The 21,703-nt window shown below is 31.1% G+C and overlaps 3 protein-coding genes across 3 annotated transcripts; 2 read left to right on the top strand and 1 right to left on the bottom strand.

The window, feature by feature from the left end:
- The first annotated feature begins 2,660 nt into the window (after positions 1-2,660).
- On the top strand, positions 2,661-7,347 carry LOC113514164 (L-xylulose reductase-like). Its single transcript, XM_026898162.3, has 5 exons — positions 2,661-2,854; positions 2,972-3,224; positions 3,427-3,541; positions 5,830-6,032; positions 6,639-7,347. The coding sequence occupies exons 1-5, from the start codon at positions 2,803-2,805 to the stop codon at positions 6,748-6,750; spliced, it is 735 nt and encodes a 244-aa protein (XP_026753963.2). The 5' UTR covers positions 2,661-2,802; the 3' UTR covers positions 6,751-7,347.
- Positions 7,348-8,862: 1,515 nt separating this feature from the next.
- On the top strand, positions 8,863-11,353 carry LOC113514174 (D-erythrulose reductase-like). Its single transcript, XM_026898172.3, has 5 exons — positions 8,863-8,975; positions 9,074-9,326; positions 9,633-9,747; positions 9,829-10,031; positions 11,187-11,353. Exons 1-5 carry the CDS (start codon positions 8,924-8,926, stop codon positions 11,296-11,298), a joined length of 735 nt encoding a protein of 244 aa, XP_026753973.2. The 5' UTR covers positions 8,863-8,923; the 3' UTR covers positions 11,299-11,353.
- A 512-nt stretch (positions 11,354-11,865) lies between these two features.
- On the bottom strand, positions 11,866-21,703 carry LOC113514154 (casein kinase I). The gene is made up of 8 exons (XM_026898151.3): positions 21,333-21,703; positions 20,843-20,953; positions 19,526-19,718; positions 18,068-18,210; positions 17,401-17,603; positions 16,259-16,418; positions 15,212-15,292; positions 11,866-14,328 (listed from the first exon to the last, which is right to left on the bottom strand). The coding sequence occupies exons 1-8, from the start codon at positions 21,406-21,408 to the stop codon at positions 14,270-14,272; spliced, it is 1,026 nt and encodes a 341-aa protein (XP_026753952.1). The 5' UTR covers positions 21,409-21,703; the 3' UTR covers positions 11,866-14,269.

Below are 21,703 nucleotides of genomic sequence, written 5' to 3'. Positions count from 1 at the left end.
GTTTGAGGTTGTCTTTATGCGAAGTCGAAAAAATCGGAGTATTAAAATGTTTAATAAACTGTAATTAAAATATTTATTAGGCATTACGTTACAGAATTCTACGCAAAATGGCGTACCTATTTAAAATTATTTTTCAGGGGAAGGAGAGCCTGGCCCCTAAAAAGGCACATAGGTACTCTCGAACTTGCCTTTCCCAAAGGCTGGTGATGGGTACCAATGAAAAATACCAATGGGCACAAATTTAATTCTTTTAACGTTAATAAATTGTCAGGTGTCAAATACTTTTTGAAAAATATTTAACCTTGTATTCACGAGTAACAGAATTTTAAACTGTAAATTCTTAATTAAATAAAAATCTGCCACATTACAAGTGCTGTAATAAACTGTAAAAAGAAAACCCAGAAATATATGACTGTTATTTCACATTAGCTAAAATTAGTGTAGCTAGCTGAGAATTGCTGAAAAAACCGTTTCTACCGTGAAGCAGTTGTGTTTGCATGGCTGTGTTTCGGTTTGAAGGGTGGGTTATGGCGTGAATTTACTGGGTACAGAGGAATAACATCTGAGTGCTCAGGAATGGTAACGCATGAGGGGTATCATGAGCGAAACAGTATACTTCATGTCCATGGTATTGCTCATGTCTATAGGCGACGGTTACCACTTTCCATCAGATGGGCCGTCAACTTTAAATGTTTTAATTTAGATTGATTTCACCATACAACACGATTAGCTTTTTACATTATGCTTAGGTACCTACTTAGAAATAGGTCATAGTTCCTACCTATAAGTTATTAGTTTGTTTAGATATCCCCAACTAATAAAATTTAGGCTCATTTAATATTTTATGAAAAAATATATGAAAACAAAAGTGTATGAAAAATTTGACGAATATACCATCAATTCCTGTACTTAGGGTACTGTTGACATATATTGCCGAGTATATTCCTGAAGTACTTAAATATTTTATAAGACCTACTATCGTATAACTTTCGTGATTTGGGGGAAAGGTATTGTTAGCAATTTGACAGCCCCATTGCTAGCAATATGCCCTATTAGGTCGACCTCTACGTGGTTCTCCCTGGAAACCATCGTGAACAATTCTTGTTGAATTCATCACGATTGGTTAACTGACTTGCTTCATCTTCACCTATTATCCTTTACTGGTGCCCAGCCGGTGTATACCGATAGCGCGGGTGGGGTTACCATTCCATTATCACCCATAAAAAAACTTTCATGATGTACTTGGAAAATAATTAAAAACAATGTTGCGAGCACAGCGACAGCACACTTGTAGTGTGACATAATGATCTTGAGTCACAATAGGTAAAGTACCTATAACGTACTTTGTTCTATCTATCAACTTGCATTGTATACAAGTCTGGCTGTGCAAAATGTGATAATGGTGATTTCATAATATAACGAAAAGTATAAACCGAGTCACCTTATTGGTGAAACTAGTGATTATTACAATCTGCGTGTTTTTTCAAGTTGACCTACTATAATAATTATTAACACACTGGAGGGATTTCTGCGAACAAAACCCAAATTTTTCTTAAATGTTTTCTATTTTCTGTTCCTATGGGAAATGCCAAATAAAGTGTTTTTATTCTATTCTGTTCTGTTATTCTTCTCTAAGAATAGAGTATAATTATAGGTATTCAGTTCAATTTCGTTCTATTCTATTCTTTGTGGATTAAGATAAAAGCCGACAGATGACATCGAAGTCTGTGACATAAATACAGGTAATATATACCAACTTACTAAATCGTGCCTAAATAGTAATAATGCAGAACAACAGGCTCATCTAAATAGAAATACCTAACCAAATAGTAAGTATATCCAGTATTGCTCTATAAGTAGCAAATTGGGTCCCACATGGCAAGCAAAGGAGCTGTAGAACAATCCATTAGTACAATTCCTACAATTGGAATTGTTTTAATCAGTTTTTGTTATCTCCAGGAACAACAGACTTAACTCTAACCAACTCCATTTACTTAAACCACTTAAACCTAATTACAATTTAAAAATAAGAATAATTTATATTGTCCACAGCTTCAGGCTTATATTGTTAAGTAAATGTCCTACTAGGGGAAAAGGGATTGTTAGTAATGGTGTCTAATACCTCCATTGCTAGCAATGTACCTTATCAGGTCGACCTCTATTCCAGCGGCTGCTTCTCAGAACTCACAGTTGCCAACCTTTTTCTTTGCTTTTACTTTTTGTCACACTTTTTCATGACTAAATAATTTTCTCGTAAAACATTTACAAAAATTATACAAAAAGACTAGTTATACCGTTGAGAACAAAATTATCAATAGCCCCTTGCTAAACTATTTTTTTTTTTTGGATTGTTACCTTTAAATTTCTTTTATGAATTTTGTCTCTACATTTTATTTAGTAATTCACAATATAACTCGTATATAACTATATAGTGTAATACGCAATTTTTTATTATTCAATTCCATTTTTTCATATAATTTAACCAAAAAATTCAACGCATAGTTGGCAACTCTCTAGAATTTTATTTGAAAATCTGTCTAAAATTCCAGACAAATTATCATATTGAAGACTAGGCAGCATAGTTTCCGACCTTAGCCTTCCACAACGGAGCAAATGTACTAAAAAAATTAAAATCTGTCAAATTCTGAATAATAATTGAATGAATTCTTAATTTCATTCGTATTTCTCTCTGACGTATCGTAAATAAACCATCTGATATAAAGTTTAGAATTATATTTTTTTATTTTAAAATAACATAAGTGTTGTAACGTACACGTAATTTAAACATTTCAATTATATAAAATGGAAATCTCATTTAAAGGGAAGAGAATTCTAGTAACCGGTGCTGGACAAGGTTAGTTTTAACATTTTAGTTATTTAAATTGCTACATTACCACCACATTTGGTTACAAACATTTATTTAAACATTTATTAGCAAATACAATGAAATGATTCTAAATTTGGATTACAGGAATTGGTCGTGGTATTGCAATAGAGTTATGGAGAGCTGGAGCAAATATAGTAGCTTTATCTAGAACGAGAGCTCATTTAGAGACATTGCAGAGCGAGTATCCTTCTATCGACATAGTGGACGTTGATATTGCTGACTGGGATAAAACACGAGAGGTCGTTGAGTCTCTAGGTCACTTTGATGCGCTTGTGAACAATGCTGCGGTTGCAACTTGCGAACCCTTTCTCGAATGTACGCCCTCAGATTATGATAAGTTAGTATTCATTATTAAATTGAAACATGTAAAGCATAGTACATATGCGATATTTTACTCAGATATGTTTTAATATTTTTATTATTTATTCTGTTTTAAATATTAAATATTTTTATTAAACTCACCTTCACATTTGTAATATTAGTAAGGGTTTATTCTATACAGTTATCTAACAATTTTTATCTATATTTTTTACTTTCAGAATGTTCAATGTCAATGTAAAAGCTGTTCTCAATATAAGTCAAATTGTTGCAAGAAAAATGGTTGAAAACAAAACCCATGGTGCCATTGTAAACATATCCTCTCAAGCCTCTAAGGTAGAATTTGTTAATTATATTTTTCTTTATATTTTAATAATATCAATATGTGGGTTTGTTTAGTTAAGCTTCATTAGAAAACTTAATAGATCTAAATCCAGATTATAGAAATTATAAAAATATGAGGACATACAAAAAATTATATTATTTGATTTTTCATTTCACATAGCATAGGCACAATATAAGGAGTCTTCATACAGTGGTTTATCGGCCATAGAAATCTGTTCTCGTGCCACATTCGTTGCAAGGGTTATCACATTTATTTTTAACTGATTTCAAAACAAGGAGATTGTCAATTTGAGTATGTATGTTTTCACATTATCCATATGAATAAATTTCAATTCTGAATTATTTTGTGTAGTGAATTTAACTACTTTGAAATTTTCTATGTTCTAAACTCTTTATTTGAATAAATTCAAAATTCAATTAAATTTTAGAATTTATAGTATTTAGGTACTATATGACTCGATTTGACTAGATCAAATCAGTAAGTTAGTAAATTAAGTTCAGCCAAGTTAAGTATCAAGTCCAGTCATGGTAAACAATTTGAATAAGTTTCGCAAAATTTGAACAGATTATTCAAGTTTGGCCCAAGTCAAAGTTTAGTGAAATAATTAAGCTAAATGTTGTTAGTTTAATCAAGTTTGACTAAATTGAGTCAATGTTGATGACTTAAATTGAGGTTCGTATAGTTAGGCTGTTTGTTTCAGCTTACCAAATTTGGTCAAGTATGGCTAAGTTTAATCCAGTTTAATCATCTAAATCAAGTTACATATAGTTTGTCCACTCCAATGTAGTGAAATATAATAAGTATAGCTAAGTATGACCAATTTGCTCAAGTTAATTCTCCTTCAATAGGAGGAGAGTAAAATCAAATTAGCGAACTTTAATTTCAATTTCCCTTATTGAAGTTGGTTAAAAGTAAATGTGATAATGTTATAAACTTGCATAAAATTACCCAAAACTTTCTATAAAATTAAAAATATTGACAACTACAACCTTTTTTGTCAAAATCAATATCATAATTTTTTAGATCAGCAAACCCAAATTAATCAAAAATGATACCAGAATAAAATGTAAGTACACTATACATACTACTACTATAACTATAGTTATGTTTTCATAAAATACCATATCAAAATAAAAAACTAAATTCCATGACCAAAATAATAAATTAGTTCAATAATAAAATTCAAAAGTATTAATGTGTACAATGACCTTTGGCAGGTACCAAGTGAATGTATAGCATGCATAGTACCTCCCCGCCATGTCTCCCTTCAAAAGTTATATAGCCACTTTCGTGAAACTACTATATGAAAAGTAGTTTTTATACTGTAGTTAAGATTGTGGGATAGAGTATATAGGTAGTTTAACAATCTGGCAATTGATATTACAAAATCTAACAAACTCCAAGTTGGACGTGAACATAGAATGTTCTGTAACATTATATTAAGTTAATTGCGACCTATGCTAAGTACTGTTCCATAAAAATATAATAATTTCTATTTGTAAACCTCATACATTCCCAATAGTGTTTTTACTACGAAGCAGCTGTACTTGTTTGGCTGAATTTCAGTTTGCAAAATAGAATATTGCAAGTAAAATTGCAAACTACTGAAGCATAACACTATAGTCCTCAGAAATGGCAATACATGAGGGTTACTATAGATGTTACAGAGTATTCTGTGATGTCCACCTACTGTTCATGTCTGTAGTCATGGTTACCACTTTCTATCAGGCAGCTAGTTAATTGAGCTTTATTGCCATTCTAAGTAGCCCAAAAAAAAAATACATAAATAGAAGTGTGCCTTGCTTTCATGAGCTTAATTATTTAAATAGCCCTTGTTGCTTTGATCCACATGTTTTTATCCATACAATTTATTTTATGATATCACTTATTCTATATTTATCTTTGGGCTTTAAGGAAACTGCCAATATTTACCTCAATGAATCAAGTAATCGAGCTGTTATCATAGTTAAAATAATATATTTATTTAACTGAATGTTTATCTTTATACCTGTATAGCAAAGATATAATATAAATATGCAAACATGTAATAAAACCGTAATAAACTAAGAACTGTATTAGTAAGTAAAATACTTTGATCTTCAAGTTGGCTAATTACATAATTGTAATATCTATAAAATGTCTGACTTCATGAATCAATTGTTGATGAATAATCATTCATTCTTGTATATACCCCAACAACAATTGGCAAATGCCTCTGATTATACTGTAAGGGATTATTTACAGTCTAGAAAATAATTTATAATTGTTGATTTTCCAGGCAGCCTTAAAAGATCATACCATTTACTCTGCTTCCAAAGCAGCCCTTGACGCTTTGACTCGTGCCATGGCATTGGAACTGGGTCCCCATGGTATTAGAGTAAACGCCGTAAACCCTACTGTCATAATGACCGAAATGGGCAAGGTTGGATGGTCTGATCCCAATAGAGCTAATGAAATGCTTTCAAAAATACCACTAAATAGGTAAAGGTTTTTATTATGTCCATATTTAATTATCTTGTCCAAATAAATCTTCAATATAGTACTGTACCATTAATGCCTTTGAAATATTGGTACACTGAATTAAAAAAAAAAAATAGTAATTTAAACAGTTTGGTACATTTAGTAATTTAATATTTATACCAAAAAAAAAGATATTTCGTATTGAACCCAGTAATTGTACTGTAACAATATTTCAAACTTTCAGAAAAATTGCCTAAAACAAAATTAATTAATTTACAAATTTAAGCAGCATGAAAAATATCTTCTGAATTTATGTCATGTCTAAAATCAAATCAATATAGTAAGACAAGATGTGTTATATTGAAAAGTTTTCAATTCTGTTTTACATACTAATTCTGTATGTTCCTAAATACCTTTGTATAAATATTTTTTTCATAAAAAGATATCTTCTATTAACGCAACATGATTTAGAAATAACTAACTACAAGTGCTGACCTTAGTTGATATGTAGTTCATAGATAGCACGAATTATCTTTTTAATAAATATTAAACAATCTTCATTCTAATATCAGCTCTACTCCATAATGAAAATATGAATTTTAATTAACTGTTACATATTTATTTCAGATTTGGTGAAGTATCAGAAGTAGTTAATGCTGTGGTTTTCCTTTTAAGTGAAAAATCCAGTATGATTAATGGTGTTGAACTACCCATTGACGGAGGCTTCCTTGCTACATAAAAATCTCAAGTTTTTTTTTATACCAAAGACATAAAAACTAGACATTTTGTATTTTCATAACTTTAAGTTAATAACAATTTATCTCCTTTTTAAAATATTGTTATTATCTACCAAAGAAAGCTAGATCACCACTTATGATGTATTAAAACTTGTAATTCTGTATTAGTTTGCCATTTTTTAAATATAAGTTAAGAATATATGATGTTTATATTGTTCTAACATTTTAAGAACATCTCCACTTCTCCAGTTATAATGAATCTTATGTACATATTGTATACTTAATATAATACTTAATGATTATTAAAAAATGTTTATTGTATAAAAGCTAGCTTGCATTGGTGACAAATGTTGCTATAATTATTTCTTCACTATTTATCAATTTGTATGACCAGATAGAACGTACTAGGACGTGACAAGATGTTTATTTATATTACAGAGAAATGATAAGCATTGGAAAATATTTCCGACGACAACTACGAGTATCACTATGCGTAATAACTTGACACCAGTAAAGTGCTTTCCGATATTGTCTATAATTTTTCAATATGGTGCCTACTATCATTCAATTAATTTGTTAAATAAATGCCATTTGTTATACTTTTGATTTTTTCTTCGTAATATTGACGAAAAGACTACCAGACAATAAATATCTAGAAACACAACTCTAACATCCAGACCCGACACAATTTAGTAAACTTATACACCGATTAATATTTATTATGTCATACATACATTTGTTCCGCAAAATACAATATGTAACCGCACAACGTCAGGCACATTTAAGAGTTTTTTTTTTTTTTTTTACAACACAGGGGGCAAACGAGCATGCGGCTCACCTGATGGTAAGTGACTACCGCCGCCCATGGTCACCCACAACACCTACGGCATTGCAGGTGTGCTGCAATACAATTATTACAATTCATCCCTATCCCAAATAATTCGAGGTCCAAGTTGCCTCTCGAAAATTACCACAGTTTTTATTGCAATAAACTTATAGTATTATTATTATTTTAGCCGTTAACTTCACTGCTGAATATAAACCTTCCCCGTAAGGGGAGTTTTCCAGTAATTACCCCGCTTGTCAGGTGGGTTAGCAACCGCAGTTAGGCTTTTAGAAGTGTTTTAAAAGGGACGCTGCTGCCCATCCCTCGCCCTCCCTTAGTCGACTCTTACGACACCCACGGGAAAGGAAGGGATGGCCTATTCTATGCCAGGACCACACGGCGAACTTATAGTAGCACAAGTTTAAATACATATACCTTAAGAAAATATGTAAATACATAGAGTAATAAGCACTCAAAAGAATCATGATTCAATAGATAAGAATAGTACTTGGTCATGATTCATTTTGTGTACTTAAAGTCAAAAACCTCGTGTTAAATTGCAATAAGTTTTTATCAATTAAGAGCGAGGTTCTCGATTCGTCTAATTTTTTCCGCAAATATATTACAGTTACTCGCTAATTCTGAACAGATTTTTTTTTAAATGATAATGGAATGGTAGCCGTCGTGATGTATACACCTGGAGTTCAGCAAGACGATTTCAAGGGGGATCACGTAGAGGACGACCTGACAGGGTATATTGCTAGGAATGAAACTGGTAGTCCAAATTACTAACAATCCCTTTCCTCTCCTACTTACTGAACATAAATAGGCATAGTCGTAATTAGAGGGGGGTGAGCCATGCTCACCCTAGAAACTTAAGCAGGATGCAATCAAAGCTTCGCAGACATACCAAAGTGAACATATGCGCTTTTTTTTTTAAGCTTGAACTTTCAGGGGGAAAATTTCATATCTACATGTCATTTATCGAACGGATTTTACGAAATAAATCATTTTATCGTCCAAACTTACCATTATAGCCTAAGCGCTTCATACATTACAATCAGTGTAATAATTAGTCTGCTTTAGTATCTACCGACTTAGTTCTAACTAAAATGGATTTACGACTACCAGGAATGTAATATTAAATTATTTTACATCGGGTATAGGTAGGTATTAAGTTTACGATATTATCCTGTTATCTGAAAATTTACATAATTCCATGACTGTGGCAATCTTATCACAAAAATTATAAACATTAACTATCCAGTTACATTATTATTCTCTGTAGATAATGTAATGTTTTCAACTTAACGCGTTTGCTGCTTACAACAACAGAATAAACGATAATTATGGCTAAACACTTTAACGGCAAAAGAATACTTGTGACCGGGGGCTGTCAAGGTAAGAAATTTAATAAAGGCAGTCTAAAATAAATAACTTGGTAATGGTTTATAGTTGGTAAATATCTCTTAGACCTAGATACATCTCTCATTTTGCAGGTATCGGATACGGCATAGCTACAGAATTATGGAAGCAAGGTGCTAATGTTGTTGCATTATCCAATCAAAAGGAAAGCTTACAAAAACTCCATAAAGAATATCCTTCCATAGAAGTTGTTTGTGTAGATCTTCGAGACTGGGCCAAAACTAAAGCAGCTGTAGATGCCCTAGGCATCTTCGATGGGCTGGTCAACAATGCAGGCATTGCCAAGACCGAACCATTTTTAGAATGCACACCGGAATACTTTGATGAGTAAGTTTTGGTATATAATGAGCTGGCGCCCCCTCTAATATGCCTATGACGATACCCAACCACATTTTTTAAATTATTGATAATAAAAATATTAATATATATTATAACTAGATGGGACAGATAAAAGAAACACTAGGTGTCATGTCGTATAGGGAGGTCAAGGATATGGCCTGGGATAGAACTGGCTGGAAGATGCATGAATTAGTTGGACCGACAAGAGGAGTCTTAAATGAAAAGAAGAATATTAGTAATTATTTTGATAATATTAATATAACTTATAAACTTATTTATAATTTGTTATTATAGGACAATTACTGTGAATACCAAAGCCGTGGTCAATGTGAGCCAAATTGTAGCTAAGAAAATGATTCAAAATAAAATAAAAGGATCTATAGTCAACATTTCATCGCAAGCATCAAAGGTAAATACGCTTGGCCTCGTTGTTGGTACATTAAAAATATATATCATTTATAAATATTAAAAAAAAACTTTAATTTAACAGGCAGCTCTAAGAGACCACACAGCATACTGCGCTTCAAAAGCAGCAGTGGATTCTATTACTCGCGTGATGGCTTTGGAATTAGGGCAATTTGGAATACGTACAAACACAGTCAATCCTACTGTAGTTATGACCGACTTAGGTCGTGCAGTATGGGCAGAACAAAGTAAAAAGCAGGCCATGCTATCAAAAATACCTTTAGGAAGGTAAGATCTAGATGCGATTTTCTATTACTGAAATATAAACATCGATTTATAGGATATAACAATCTATATCCTTTCTTATTGTCATTGTATTCAGATTATACATGTAGACTCGGAAATCATCAAACAATAATCAAAAAAGGACAGTTTGAAATGGATGATAATGGATTTTTAATGGGTGTAGATGGAATGGTAACAGTGTAAGATGACAGGTGAGGATGAAGGTAGGTCAGTGGCCCATAGTGACAATTGAACAATAATAAACCACTATGGTTTCCAGGGGGAACCGCGTGGAGGTCAACCTGATGGGGTGTATTGACAGCAATGAGGCTGTTAAATCTCATTACTAACAATTCCTTTCCCCCGATAGTGGAATGGTAACCTCGCCTCCGCTAACGGTATACGCTGGTAATATGGGCACCAGTGACGGATGATAGGTAATAATGAAAAGGCCGGTCAGTTAGCCTATTGTGATGAATTCACTTTGAGAGTACGATAGTTTCCAGAGATAACCACGAGGAGTCCGACCTGACAGGAAGTATTGCTAGCAATAAGGCTGCAAATGCCCGTTATTAACAATCCCTTCTCCCAACTAAAAGGGCAATAGTAGCAGGTAGTGGTTAGGTACACATTTAAATCCAAGCAAGTAAGATTCTTTTTTAACCGATTGTAAAATGTTTCTGCTTGTAATTTTTAATGATTAAAACAGTACTTTCGGCAATACTGAACTGAATTTTTAAAATTCAGTTTACTTTTGTTTTATATTAATTTTGTTTGAATAAAATCCTATTTGCTGCTATATAAACCCCCTCCCTCCTTTATTATTATGTAAACTTTCAGGCTTCTATATTACAGAAATTCCGTCGATTAAATTTAATTGGAGTTCAATTAGGCGCTTAATATGTCTATTTTAATTCTCGCTTCCGATATTTGAATGACAGTTATTCATCCTCGGATGTTCATCCTCCCTCATCCGACCTATTCTATTTTATCAAACTACAAACACGATGTAGATACCTACTTACCGTTCCTCCTCCCTCATCCGACCTATTCTATTTCATCAAAACTGCAAACACGGTATAGATATCTACTAAGCCTATTTTTAATTCCCTCATTCAAATTATTTTCAACATTAAGGTCTTACCTACCTTTTAACAGGTTCGGTGAGGTGTCCGAAGTAGTGAACGCGGTTTTGTTCCTGCTAAGCGAACAAGCGAGCATGATTTCTGGTGTACACTTGGCCGTTGACGGAGGCTTTCTAGCTTTATAAAAATTCTACTAAAGCTAAATGTTGTTTAATCGAATAAAGCGAAAAAAATACCTAATTTAATTTTATTCAGTTTATTGTGCCAAATGAATTATACATACTGGACATAAGAAACAATGCAAGCATAACAATTTATATATAATGCATATTATGCTAAGATAGGCTAGCATAGATGTAAGTATAAAGAGAAAATATACCACGTGATAAGGTAAATTAAATGTAACACAATTATACTTCTAGAACTATAAATTAGTCCAATCTTTTTTTTTTTTCAATAAAAATTACTCGCACTTGGAGGGAGTAAATATTCTCATATACTTAAATTTAGTGTTTTACGATATCCAATAAAGCCCACGATTCTCCTCTAATCCCATATCATTCTACAACTACTAATATCGATTCATCCCCTCCGCGTAACAACGCGTGAACCGTTCCAATCCACGTTCAATGAGAATTATTACTTCAAAGCGGGAATATCAACCGGTACACGACACGTAGCTACACAGATTCGATCCAATCAAAAGGTATGCGTAGAATAACAGCAAAATAATCGAATGACATTAACACTACAACAGTTATGTATGTATTTATTTTCATTACCTAGGATATTGTAAAAAACAGTGTGTCAGCTTATCTAAATACCTTACAATTATTATATATACAAGATCCATAAAGTCTTTCGTCGATTAGAGCGTACACTTACGCTAGAGCAAGCACGACCATTCCACGCCAAAAGCGTTTATCGACATAAAAAATAACGGCACTCAACACACGGGACAACGCAGGAAAGTTGCCGAGCGACCGCCGCACAGTTGCCGAGCGACCGCCGCACAGTTGCCGAGCAACCGCCGCGACGCCGCCGCACTCCCGCGCACTCGCCGCATACTGCTCAATCATCGCTCCGTTCGCCGTCGCTTATAGCGGTTCAAGATAACACTGCCGTTTTGAAGCATATGAACACAATTTTAACACAATGCATCTAATCAATGTTAGTTCACAAAAAATATATAGATATCATTAAATTGTATTCATGTACATGATGATATATAATTATAAGAACTAAACTGAACACTTCAGTCGACTCAAAACCTTTCAGATACAGCACACAAGGGAATAATGTTGTCTGTTTAAATAACATGCCTGTTTAAAATGCTATTATATACCCTGTTGACTAACAACTTATGTATTACAATTGAATTAAAGTAATCATAATGTATATAGTCAATGAAACAAGCTCCAGATAATGAAATAAAGTTCAAAATAACTACATTTCTTATATCAATATTTAAAATAATTTTTAAGTATTAAAAAATTGACATGTTTAAATAAAAACTAAAAACTTATCTGAGGATAATATTAATCTTATAAGATTTGTAGTACAACCATCAAACGAAACTAAAATATTTACATAAAATTGAACCTAATTCTCAGTCATATTAAGAAAAGGGTGGTCCATTATGATGAACATTCATGTACAAAAAAAAATACAAACAATACGCCACTTGCTACTGAGAAATACATAATACAGCACTCCGCACTTATGAAGTAATTAATATTTACAAACTTCAATAAACTAATTACACATGTTCAAAATAAACTATATTTTTCCTGTTTCTTGTGTTGGAATATTTATTAATTAGGGTACAATATAATGTAATACTATAAATAGTATTGCATTTAAATGGGATATAGCAATGGTAACCAATCAATATTATAGGCAATTTGTTAAGTGTACAAAGGTAAAATTTTGGTAAAATATATGAGATCATAGTTTATACAAAAAGAAAAGATATAGAAGATAAACATGATGGGATTAGTAATTGTCTGGAAGCATGTAAACTTTCAAGGATTTATTAAAAAAAAAAAAAATTTTACTTTTGTTTTTGAAAAAAGTAATATCAGGCCACACGGGAGTGAATACTTTGGATTAAATTGAGAGAAGTCAAATTAAATACATAACCTTTTTGAAAATGATAAAAAAATACAATGATTCTGGAATAAAATGTTCAACAATCCACTATATTATTATTCAGGTCTAGCTCAATTGAAATTCTATAATATTTAAACAATTTAAAAATTTATCTAGTTAAAACTATGGCAGTGGCTAGACAGACCAAGTAGGTCATGGAGATTGAATGTTTCAATTTTTTAAAATTTGATGGATGTGCAAAATAATTTGGAAGACAACAATTTTGATTAATATGTTAAAAAAAATGAAGGACAAAGACTATTATTGCACACATTTTTAACTCATTTACATTTATATACACAAATGAAATTTTATTTCAGTAGTTATCAGTCAACTGTTGTGTAAAAATTGCAAAAACAATTTATAGCTTAGAATCAAAACCCAAAAAAATATTAAAATTGTAATTGCTATGCCCACAACTAAATGTTTTACTGTAAATTAAAAAAAAAAAACATTTAATATTTTTTTCATTATCTCTATTATAATCACAATTTAGTTTAAAAGTAAAAAAGAAAATACATCCTGATGGTCATATACTTTAAGAGATAGTATAATTTGTCAGTATTTCGCCTTACTCTTAAATCTAAATATAACTGAGCATAAAGTACAATGGATGCTTGGGTAGGCCTATTTATATAGCTATGCTCCAATGAGTCACAATAAAACGACAAAAACGTTCTATTTCATTTAGTCCACGGCCCACTCATAAACTTACTTATTCTAAAATTAAATAATTTACAATATATGAACGTTAACATGAATGCGTACAAAATTGTTTTCTTTAATACAGATTTAGCATTCCGTGCCGTCACGTACGAACGTCGTAGTACGTTCACGCTGTCAATTCCTAACGAATTTGGCGACATCGTAGATGGTAAATTCACTCGTCATGTAAGGGGGTGCCGAGTCTGTAATGTTTGTTCGGGAGAACATAACATGCAGGTCACAATACTAACAGGGCTTCAGAATGTTGGTGTTATATTAGTGTACGGAGGGTGAGGCCCCTCACCGCCACTCCGAGATGGCCGCCACCGTCGTACTAGGTTGTCCTGCCGCACCAGCCGCTGAAATATTAATAAGTTCAATTTTTACTATACTCATACTGCTGCTCCTATTTATATAATTTTTCCATAAACTTTTTAGAATGGACAGAACGATTTTTTTTTAATTAATTTACTTCAGAACATTTGGATAAAAAGCAATGCTACAAGCAAACTAATTTTTCAATATTGACTTTTTTGAGAATAGATGTATCTTTTCATGGTCTAGGTTCATTTTGTTTAGAATATTTAGAACACTTTAAGGTTCATCTACTTTTCCTCTCTAACTACAACTTAACACGTTAATCGCCATGTCAGTCATATGTGTCTGACGCTAAGAAGTTCTACATGAGCCATGTCAGACATATATGTCTGGCGTACGCGATTTGGTAGAAGGCCACATCAATCACAGATGTCCGACGCAAACGATACATTTGCATTATGTTTCGAAAGCTTGGCCTATCAGGAGCAAAACCTGAAAATTTCTTGGCTTACTACAAACAATAAAATGAAATAAACATAGTTATATAATGGTGTATTGTTTCAGTTGAAAAAAGTAAAGTCATATGTGTGACATAAAAAATAGTCTTTTCCCGGGAATTTTGGCAAAAATAATTTTTTTCTGTGATACATTAAGTTTCCTTGATGCATTTTTAACTAAATTATAACATTACCATGGCCCATGTGAAAATTTTTCTAACATTATCGTGGTGCTTAATGTATTAAATTTAAAAATATTACTATCTTATATACTTTAAATATTGCTAATTACAAGTATATTGAAGAAAAAGTGTAAAAATTCAAATATGTGACTGAAAATTCTTATACCTTTTTTTTTAATTAATTTAATTTTTATTTAATCATGCACCATATAAAAATATTATCTATTAATTTATATGTTACTTACTAGTTTCTTGTTCTTGATTTTGTTCATGGCGTCTAATAGTGCGATCATTACCACCTGATTGGTAATTTCCTCGTGGGCCTCCTATAAAAAGTAAAGAAATCGAATTACAAAAAAAAAAAACAATACTAAAACAATAATTACTGAATCCGGCTTCACGGTTGCAGTTCATTCTGTAGGTGGTAGGTAGATGGAATGGTAACCCTGCCTGTGCTATCGGTATACATTGGCGGGGTACCAGTGAAAGGTGACAAGGTGAGGTCGACCCTATCAAGTTCGTAATGAGATTTAAGAGCCCCATTGCTAGCAATGGGGCTGTTAAATCTCATTACTAACAGTCCCTTTCTCTCTCACAGCTCCAGTTACAACATAGAATGGGACACTCCTTCTTCCTATGAGTGTCGTAAGAGGCGACCAAGGAAATTTAATAGCCAAAGGGCAGCAGCGACCTTCTTAAAATACCCCTAAAGCTTAACCATGCCAAACCAAAATGATGATATGATGCAATTTGTAAGACTTATTGTTTACTAGTGCTTGGCCTGTACGACAAATCTCTCCAATCCATTATATAGGTTATATTGTGGTAGTTTTATGGTTATTTTTTTAATTATGTGATACCAAATTCAAGTTTCCAGTCCCAGTTATGTATTAACAAATTATTAATCTAAACAAATATTTTTATATGAATTATGATAGTTGCAGTCAGACACAAAAAAATAATAATTAAATTTAATTAGAAAAAAAAATGGTTTTCAAAAATAAAATTAATGGATTAAAACTAATACAATGAGTTAAGCAATGTATCAGAGTGCTCGCCTCAGTAGATCACGTAGACCACGATGCCTTAATGTATATTCAGCATTTTAGTATAACTAAATTATAATTAATAGTTTTCCATTGAATCGGCAATATACAAATTGAGGACACTAGTGTCGTGCGCAAATTCATTAGCACGTGTTGGTAGTGATGCTCTTTATCAGCAGTTCTATAACAGTTGCGTATGTAATATAAATGTGTAAATAATAAACATGATTTCGAAAAAATACATACCAAATTTGAGCATATTCCAATCAAACATATAGTCATAGGTGAATCCTTGTCGATGGAAGAGAGTACGGAACAATTGACGGAGGTGACTATAGTCGGGCCTCTCCTCGAAACGCAGCCGTCGGCAGTACTTGAGGTACAGTTGGAACTCAATTGGGTGGTTCTAGAAAACACGATTTCGGAAACAATTAATCAATGTAAATATTTATAAAAACATAATTATTAACTTTTTCATTATTACAAACTAGCTGTGTTCCACAACTTCTTCAAAACAGTAAATGTGACTAATAATAGGCAGAAACAAAAAGTAATCTTTTAAGTTGTCAAAAGGCAATAAATAAATAAATAAGCACACTTGGTTTCAAATATATATGACTACGTGAATCCCGCGGCTACGCATATATAATTGGGTACATAAAGTATCCGATATGCTAAGATAGGATATCGGATACTTTTCACTTTACCTTACTTTTTATTTTATGGAGAACCTACTCATATACTAAATGTAATAATTCAAATCCGTTTAGTAGTTTTTGCATAAAAGGATAACAAATATTCATCCATCCTTACACACTTTCACATTTTTAGTATTAATAAAATAAAAAAAAAAAAAAATTAAATGCTCTTGATATGCATATCTCTTAACAATGGCTAGACAGATTTGGTTATTTTACATTAAGATTTTTAGTGAAATTTTTTTTTTTTTATTTAAATAAGTCAGCTAGTCAATAATATTACTAAGGATTCATATTAAACATATTAATTAGTTAACAAGACAAGTAAAGGAAAAAATCACAATAAAAAAGCATAAAATGAACTCGTTTTGCCTGAGGAAGCATACAAAAATCGTTTGCTTGAGTACCTCTGTCCCATTCGTGTTTCAACCATAAAGCAGTTGTGTTTGCATGGCTGTATTTCGGTTTGAAGGGTGGGATATGGCGTGAATTTACAGGGTACAGAGGAATAACACCTGAGTCATCTGGAATGGCAAAGCATGGGGGGTATCATGGGCGAAACAGTATACTCTGTTATATCCATGGTACTGCTCATGTCTATGGCGACGGTTTCCGCTTTCCATCAGATGGACCTTCAGCTTGTTTGCCATTCTAAGTTGTATAAAAAAAAATGTAAATATTTTTACTTACTTTACAAAGCTCATCAAATGGTGTTGAAAGTTTCTTTTCAGATATTCTCTCATATTTCTGACGTTTTGTGGCAGCTTTGAGACCCTGCCATGGAAGGCTACCGCGGTTGAAATACATTAGCACGTATCCAAGTGACTCCAAGTCATCACGACGCGACTGTTCTATGCCTAAATGCGTATTAATCGAAGCATATCTCGCCGTACCTGAAATAATTTAGTTTTATTTTAATTAATTTTATGTATTTAAAAATTTCACAGAAAGAAATTGGATTGAATTATCTACTGTATGCAAATGACGAGGTGGTTAATAGGTGTCTGCATAGTTTTGTTAGTAATTTTCATATAGATTATTCAATACTAACTGTATCTTTCTGCTTTACCTGTGATTTAAAATTATAAACACTACACATCTTGAACCTGGATATAGTCCAAATTTGATTCAAATCCTTTTAGTTCTTGATTAACAATCCATTTAACATGATTGAGTAACAAACATCAATACATTATTATAAGCTTATATGTAATTTGAAAAAGAAAACTCAACTAGTTTTACACCTAGTATCTGTAAGTATCTAATACTAATATTCTTATGAACAATATAATTACATAATTTATCAATTGTGGTATTATTATAATTACATTGTTATTTACAGATTGACATTATTTACCTGTTAAATTCTTGTTTTCTCTGTATGGAATATGTTGCAGCGTGCGTGGATCTTTGTACTTCTTTGCTAAGCCAAAATCTATTATGTATACTAAATTCCCTTTTTTACCTAAACCCATAAGAAAGTTATCTGGTTTGATATCTCTGTAAGAAAAAAAAATCTATATGTCATAAATTTAAACTAAAATAAAAGGAAATATTTTTTTTATATGCAATTGTTATTTATACTGAACCTATGTATTCTGAAGAATGTCACATTAATAAAAGATTACACTCATCTCTATTTCTAATGTAACACAGTGAGAAAATTGGCGGTGATTAACAATTCAAATATAATTACATTGTAATCTATAATACAAAAACATATTTCCCCAATAAATATAAAAAACAACAAATAGATAATAAACATAAATGTCTTAGTTTCAAATATCCACCACTTAGCAATTACATAGACATCATAGATTAGGACAAGTAGAAATTATTACTTTACATGAAATAACCTATTAAAGAGATGCTCCTCATACTGTTTACACAGAATCAATATATGAATATATGAATTATTTATAACTTATCTTACGTATTTTTAAAGTTTAATTTTTTCTGATCAACAATTCAAATCAAACATGTCACACTCATCGTTATTTGTGAGATATTAAATGGGACCCTATTGTATTGATTATGTTTTATTGCCTAAACTATTATAGTTTATTTATATTTTCTGTTATTTTTACAACTGGTTGATAACATCATATCATGTTAAGTCTACTTTTTATACTAGTTATCTAGATGTATTAAAGTTCAATAATTAAATAAGGCTTATGGTTCTCATAACACAACAATGTTTTAGTTTCAATACAATAATAAGTAAGAATAACTAATAGCAGAGCTACCCAGATGAGGCCTATGCAACTCGACCACTGTTGCATAAAGAGAAAGAATATTAGATTTTTTTTATCTTTGAGACAAATATCAGTAAGGGGTAGATAAGTTTCAATGAAAAATTATATCTTAAGACTACTTTAAAACTTGAAAATGACTTTCATCTAGACATTCATAATTTACAAATATTGGATACTGATATTGTTATTTTATGTCATTTCTGTTAAGAGAAAACATTTTGAAAAAATACAAATATTAATAGTAATATACTATTTTTAACTCCTAAGAGTAGTCACAGGAAATGTTCAATAAGAATATGAAATGAATAGCATACCCAGACAAGTTATACCTGTATAGCGATATATATTGACTTCATGTATTGAGAGATACTGCCCTCATGTCAACAATGAACAACTATCAATCATTACTTGATAACAGTAACTAATAGAAGTTTAATATATATATTATTTATAAAGTATATAATTTGACTTTATGTCTTGAGCTTTGTATGTGAATGTAATCATTTAAGTTTGATGTGAAATAATAAAATATTGAAATAAAGATAATTAAAAATACATGCCTATGGATGAAGTTTCTATAATGAATATCTTCAATACGGGTGATGAGCTGATCAGCAAGAATTAGCACAGTCTTCAAGGAGAAACGGCGTGAACAAAAATTAAACAAGTCTTCCAAGGAGGGACCGAGCAATTCCATAACCATCACATTGTAGTCTCCTTCAGACCCACACCATTTTATTGCAGGAATACCAACTGCAGACAACACATATTTTGTATTAGAAATATGAATACGAATCATAAAAACAATTTATTAAAAATTTCATAAGTACACTTAGTACTTATGAAAGTATAAACAATACATGTAAATTAATCCATTAAAATAATTTTATTTTTAATGGATAATTAACAAATAAATTAATAATATTTAATAATTAATTAATTAATAGTATTTTACATCTAATTCCACAATTATTTTTCTACATATAAGAGGTATATGTAGTAATAAAGTAGTAGTATGTATGAGTAAAACTATTGTGGAATAATGTATCCTTATGATATAATTACTTTATTAAACTTATTATTATTAATATAAAACATATAATTGTTTTAAGTCTTTGAATTTCTTTTATAAGAATATTTTTAGAAATAGTAATTACTATTTAGTATATACTATTTTATATTTTCAAACACTTGATTGTTAACTTGTAACATGTTAAATGAAATAATACTAAATTTTACTGTGAAATATTAAAGTATTATGACTACAACTATATTACTATTTCTAAAACTAACTTATTAACAATAATATAATCAGTTATAAAAATGGGTTTGATAATCAAATGTTTTTTTATTGACTTTTTATATGGCATACTTTTTGTATGCTTTTTATATGTAAAATAAATAAGAATTTATTACTGTGGATCCCATCATTCATTTCTCTATCCAATTCTGTGTTGATAATTGAAACATTCATGTCAAATTTGATGTTTTTCAAAAGGAGATAAAAGTCTAATAAGACTACATTACAGTTATTTATATACACTTTTTTTGTTAGTTTTCACCTTACCTATTTGCTCTTTTGTTAATTTAGACACTTCATATTATATGATTATGACCTTTATAAGTCAGTTATGAAGAAAATATTCAACATAACCAATAAAAGGTTAAGTTCATTTTAAAGATACAAGATAACAATGTTTAAACTTATTTACTTTTTTATATATAATTTGCAATGATCAACTTTTTTTAGAAAATGATCTTACTGTATAACAGAAACTGAATTAAATAGGTCAATTAGCCTTTCCAGTAACAATATCACCTTTTTTCACAAGTTTAGAAATTTTCAATAAAATTAAAATTACTATTAAATTACTTACGTCCTCCTTGCATAAGCTTATAAAATTTACTTTCTATGTGTAATTGGGGATGTCTTGTTTTTATGCATTCTAATTTAATTGCTACCTCCTCTTTGGTCACAATATTGGTTCCTGAAAAATAAATTTGATTTGAATATTTTTAAGCAGTTGAATCCTTTAGTTACCAATTTGTTTTTAATTTTAATACAACACAAAATGGAAAACCATTTTGAGAGCTGTGTAGTAACTTATTCTCTAAGAAAATTTCCAACATTATAGATTCAATCAAATGAATCATTAGTTAGGTACTTATTTTATAAAGATGACCTAAAAAATATAACAATTATCGATGTATATATTTCATCAATGAAACGTCTTGTGAAAATAAAGACTATCAAAGATTACTTAATGTCCACCACTTCAAAATTACATATTTCGAAACAAAAAATCGCAGCTGGCCTACTACATTAACCATCTTTCTTTGTTTACAATCGTTTCTGTTAACACTTACCAAGATAAATATCCCCAAAGGAGCCTGAGCCAATTTTACGACCCAGTCTGTACTTATTCCCAACTCGAAGTTCCATTATGATATTTTAGATGAGATAAAATCACAATAATATCACTGACCACCAAATCATTACAGGACGGCCATATTGCGATAGACGCAGATCTCTACTTGGGCGAACTGTGTAATTTTGGCTGGAATTAGTTCCTATACTATATTGATTATTATTGAATAAGGGTTTATTTTATAGCCAATCTTATAACACTTTTAGATTACTTGTATTACATAAAGTATTTTAGAAAATCTCGAATATCCTAGTTATACACGCACATGAGGAATCCTTTTCGAGAATCAGCCTACAAGGAGATATAGTA

Source organism: Galleria mellonella, unplaced genomic scaffold, assembly GCF_026898425.1.
Source record: "Galleria mellonella isolate WM207_F2 unplaced genomic scaffold, CSIRO_AGI_GalMel_v1 utg139, whole genome shotgun sequence".
Taxonomy (NCBI): Eukaryota; Metazoa; Arthropoda; class Insecta; order Lepidoptera; family Pyralidae; genus Galleria; species Galleria mellonella.
This window is presented reverse-complemented; position numbering and strand designations above follow the sequence as displayed.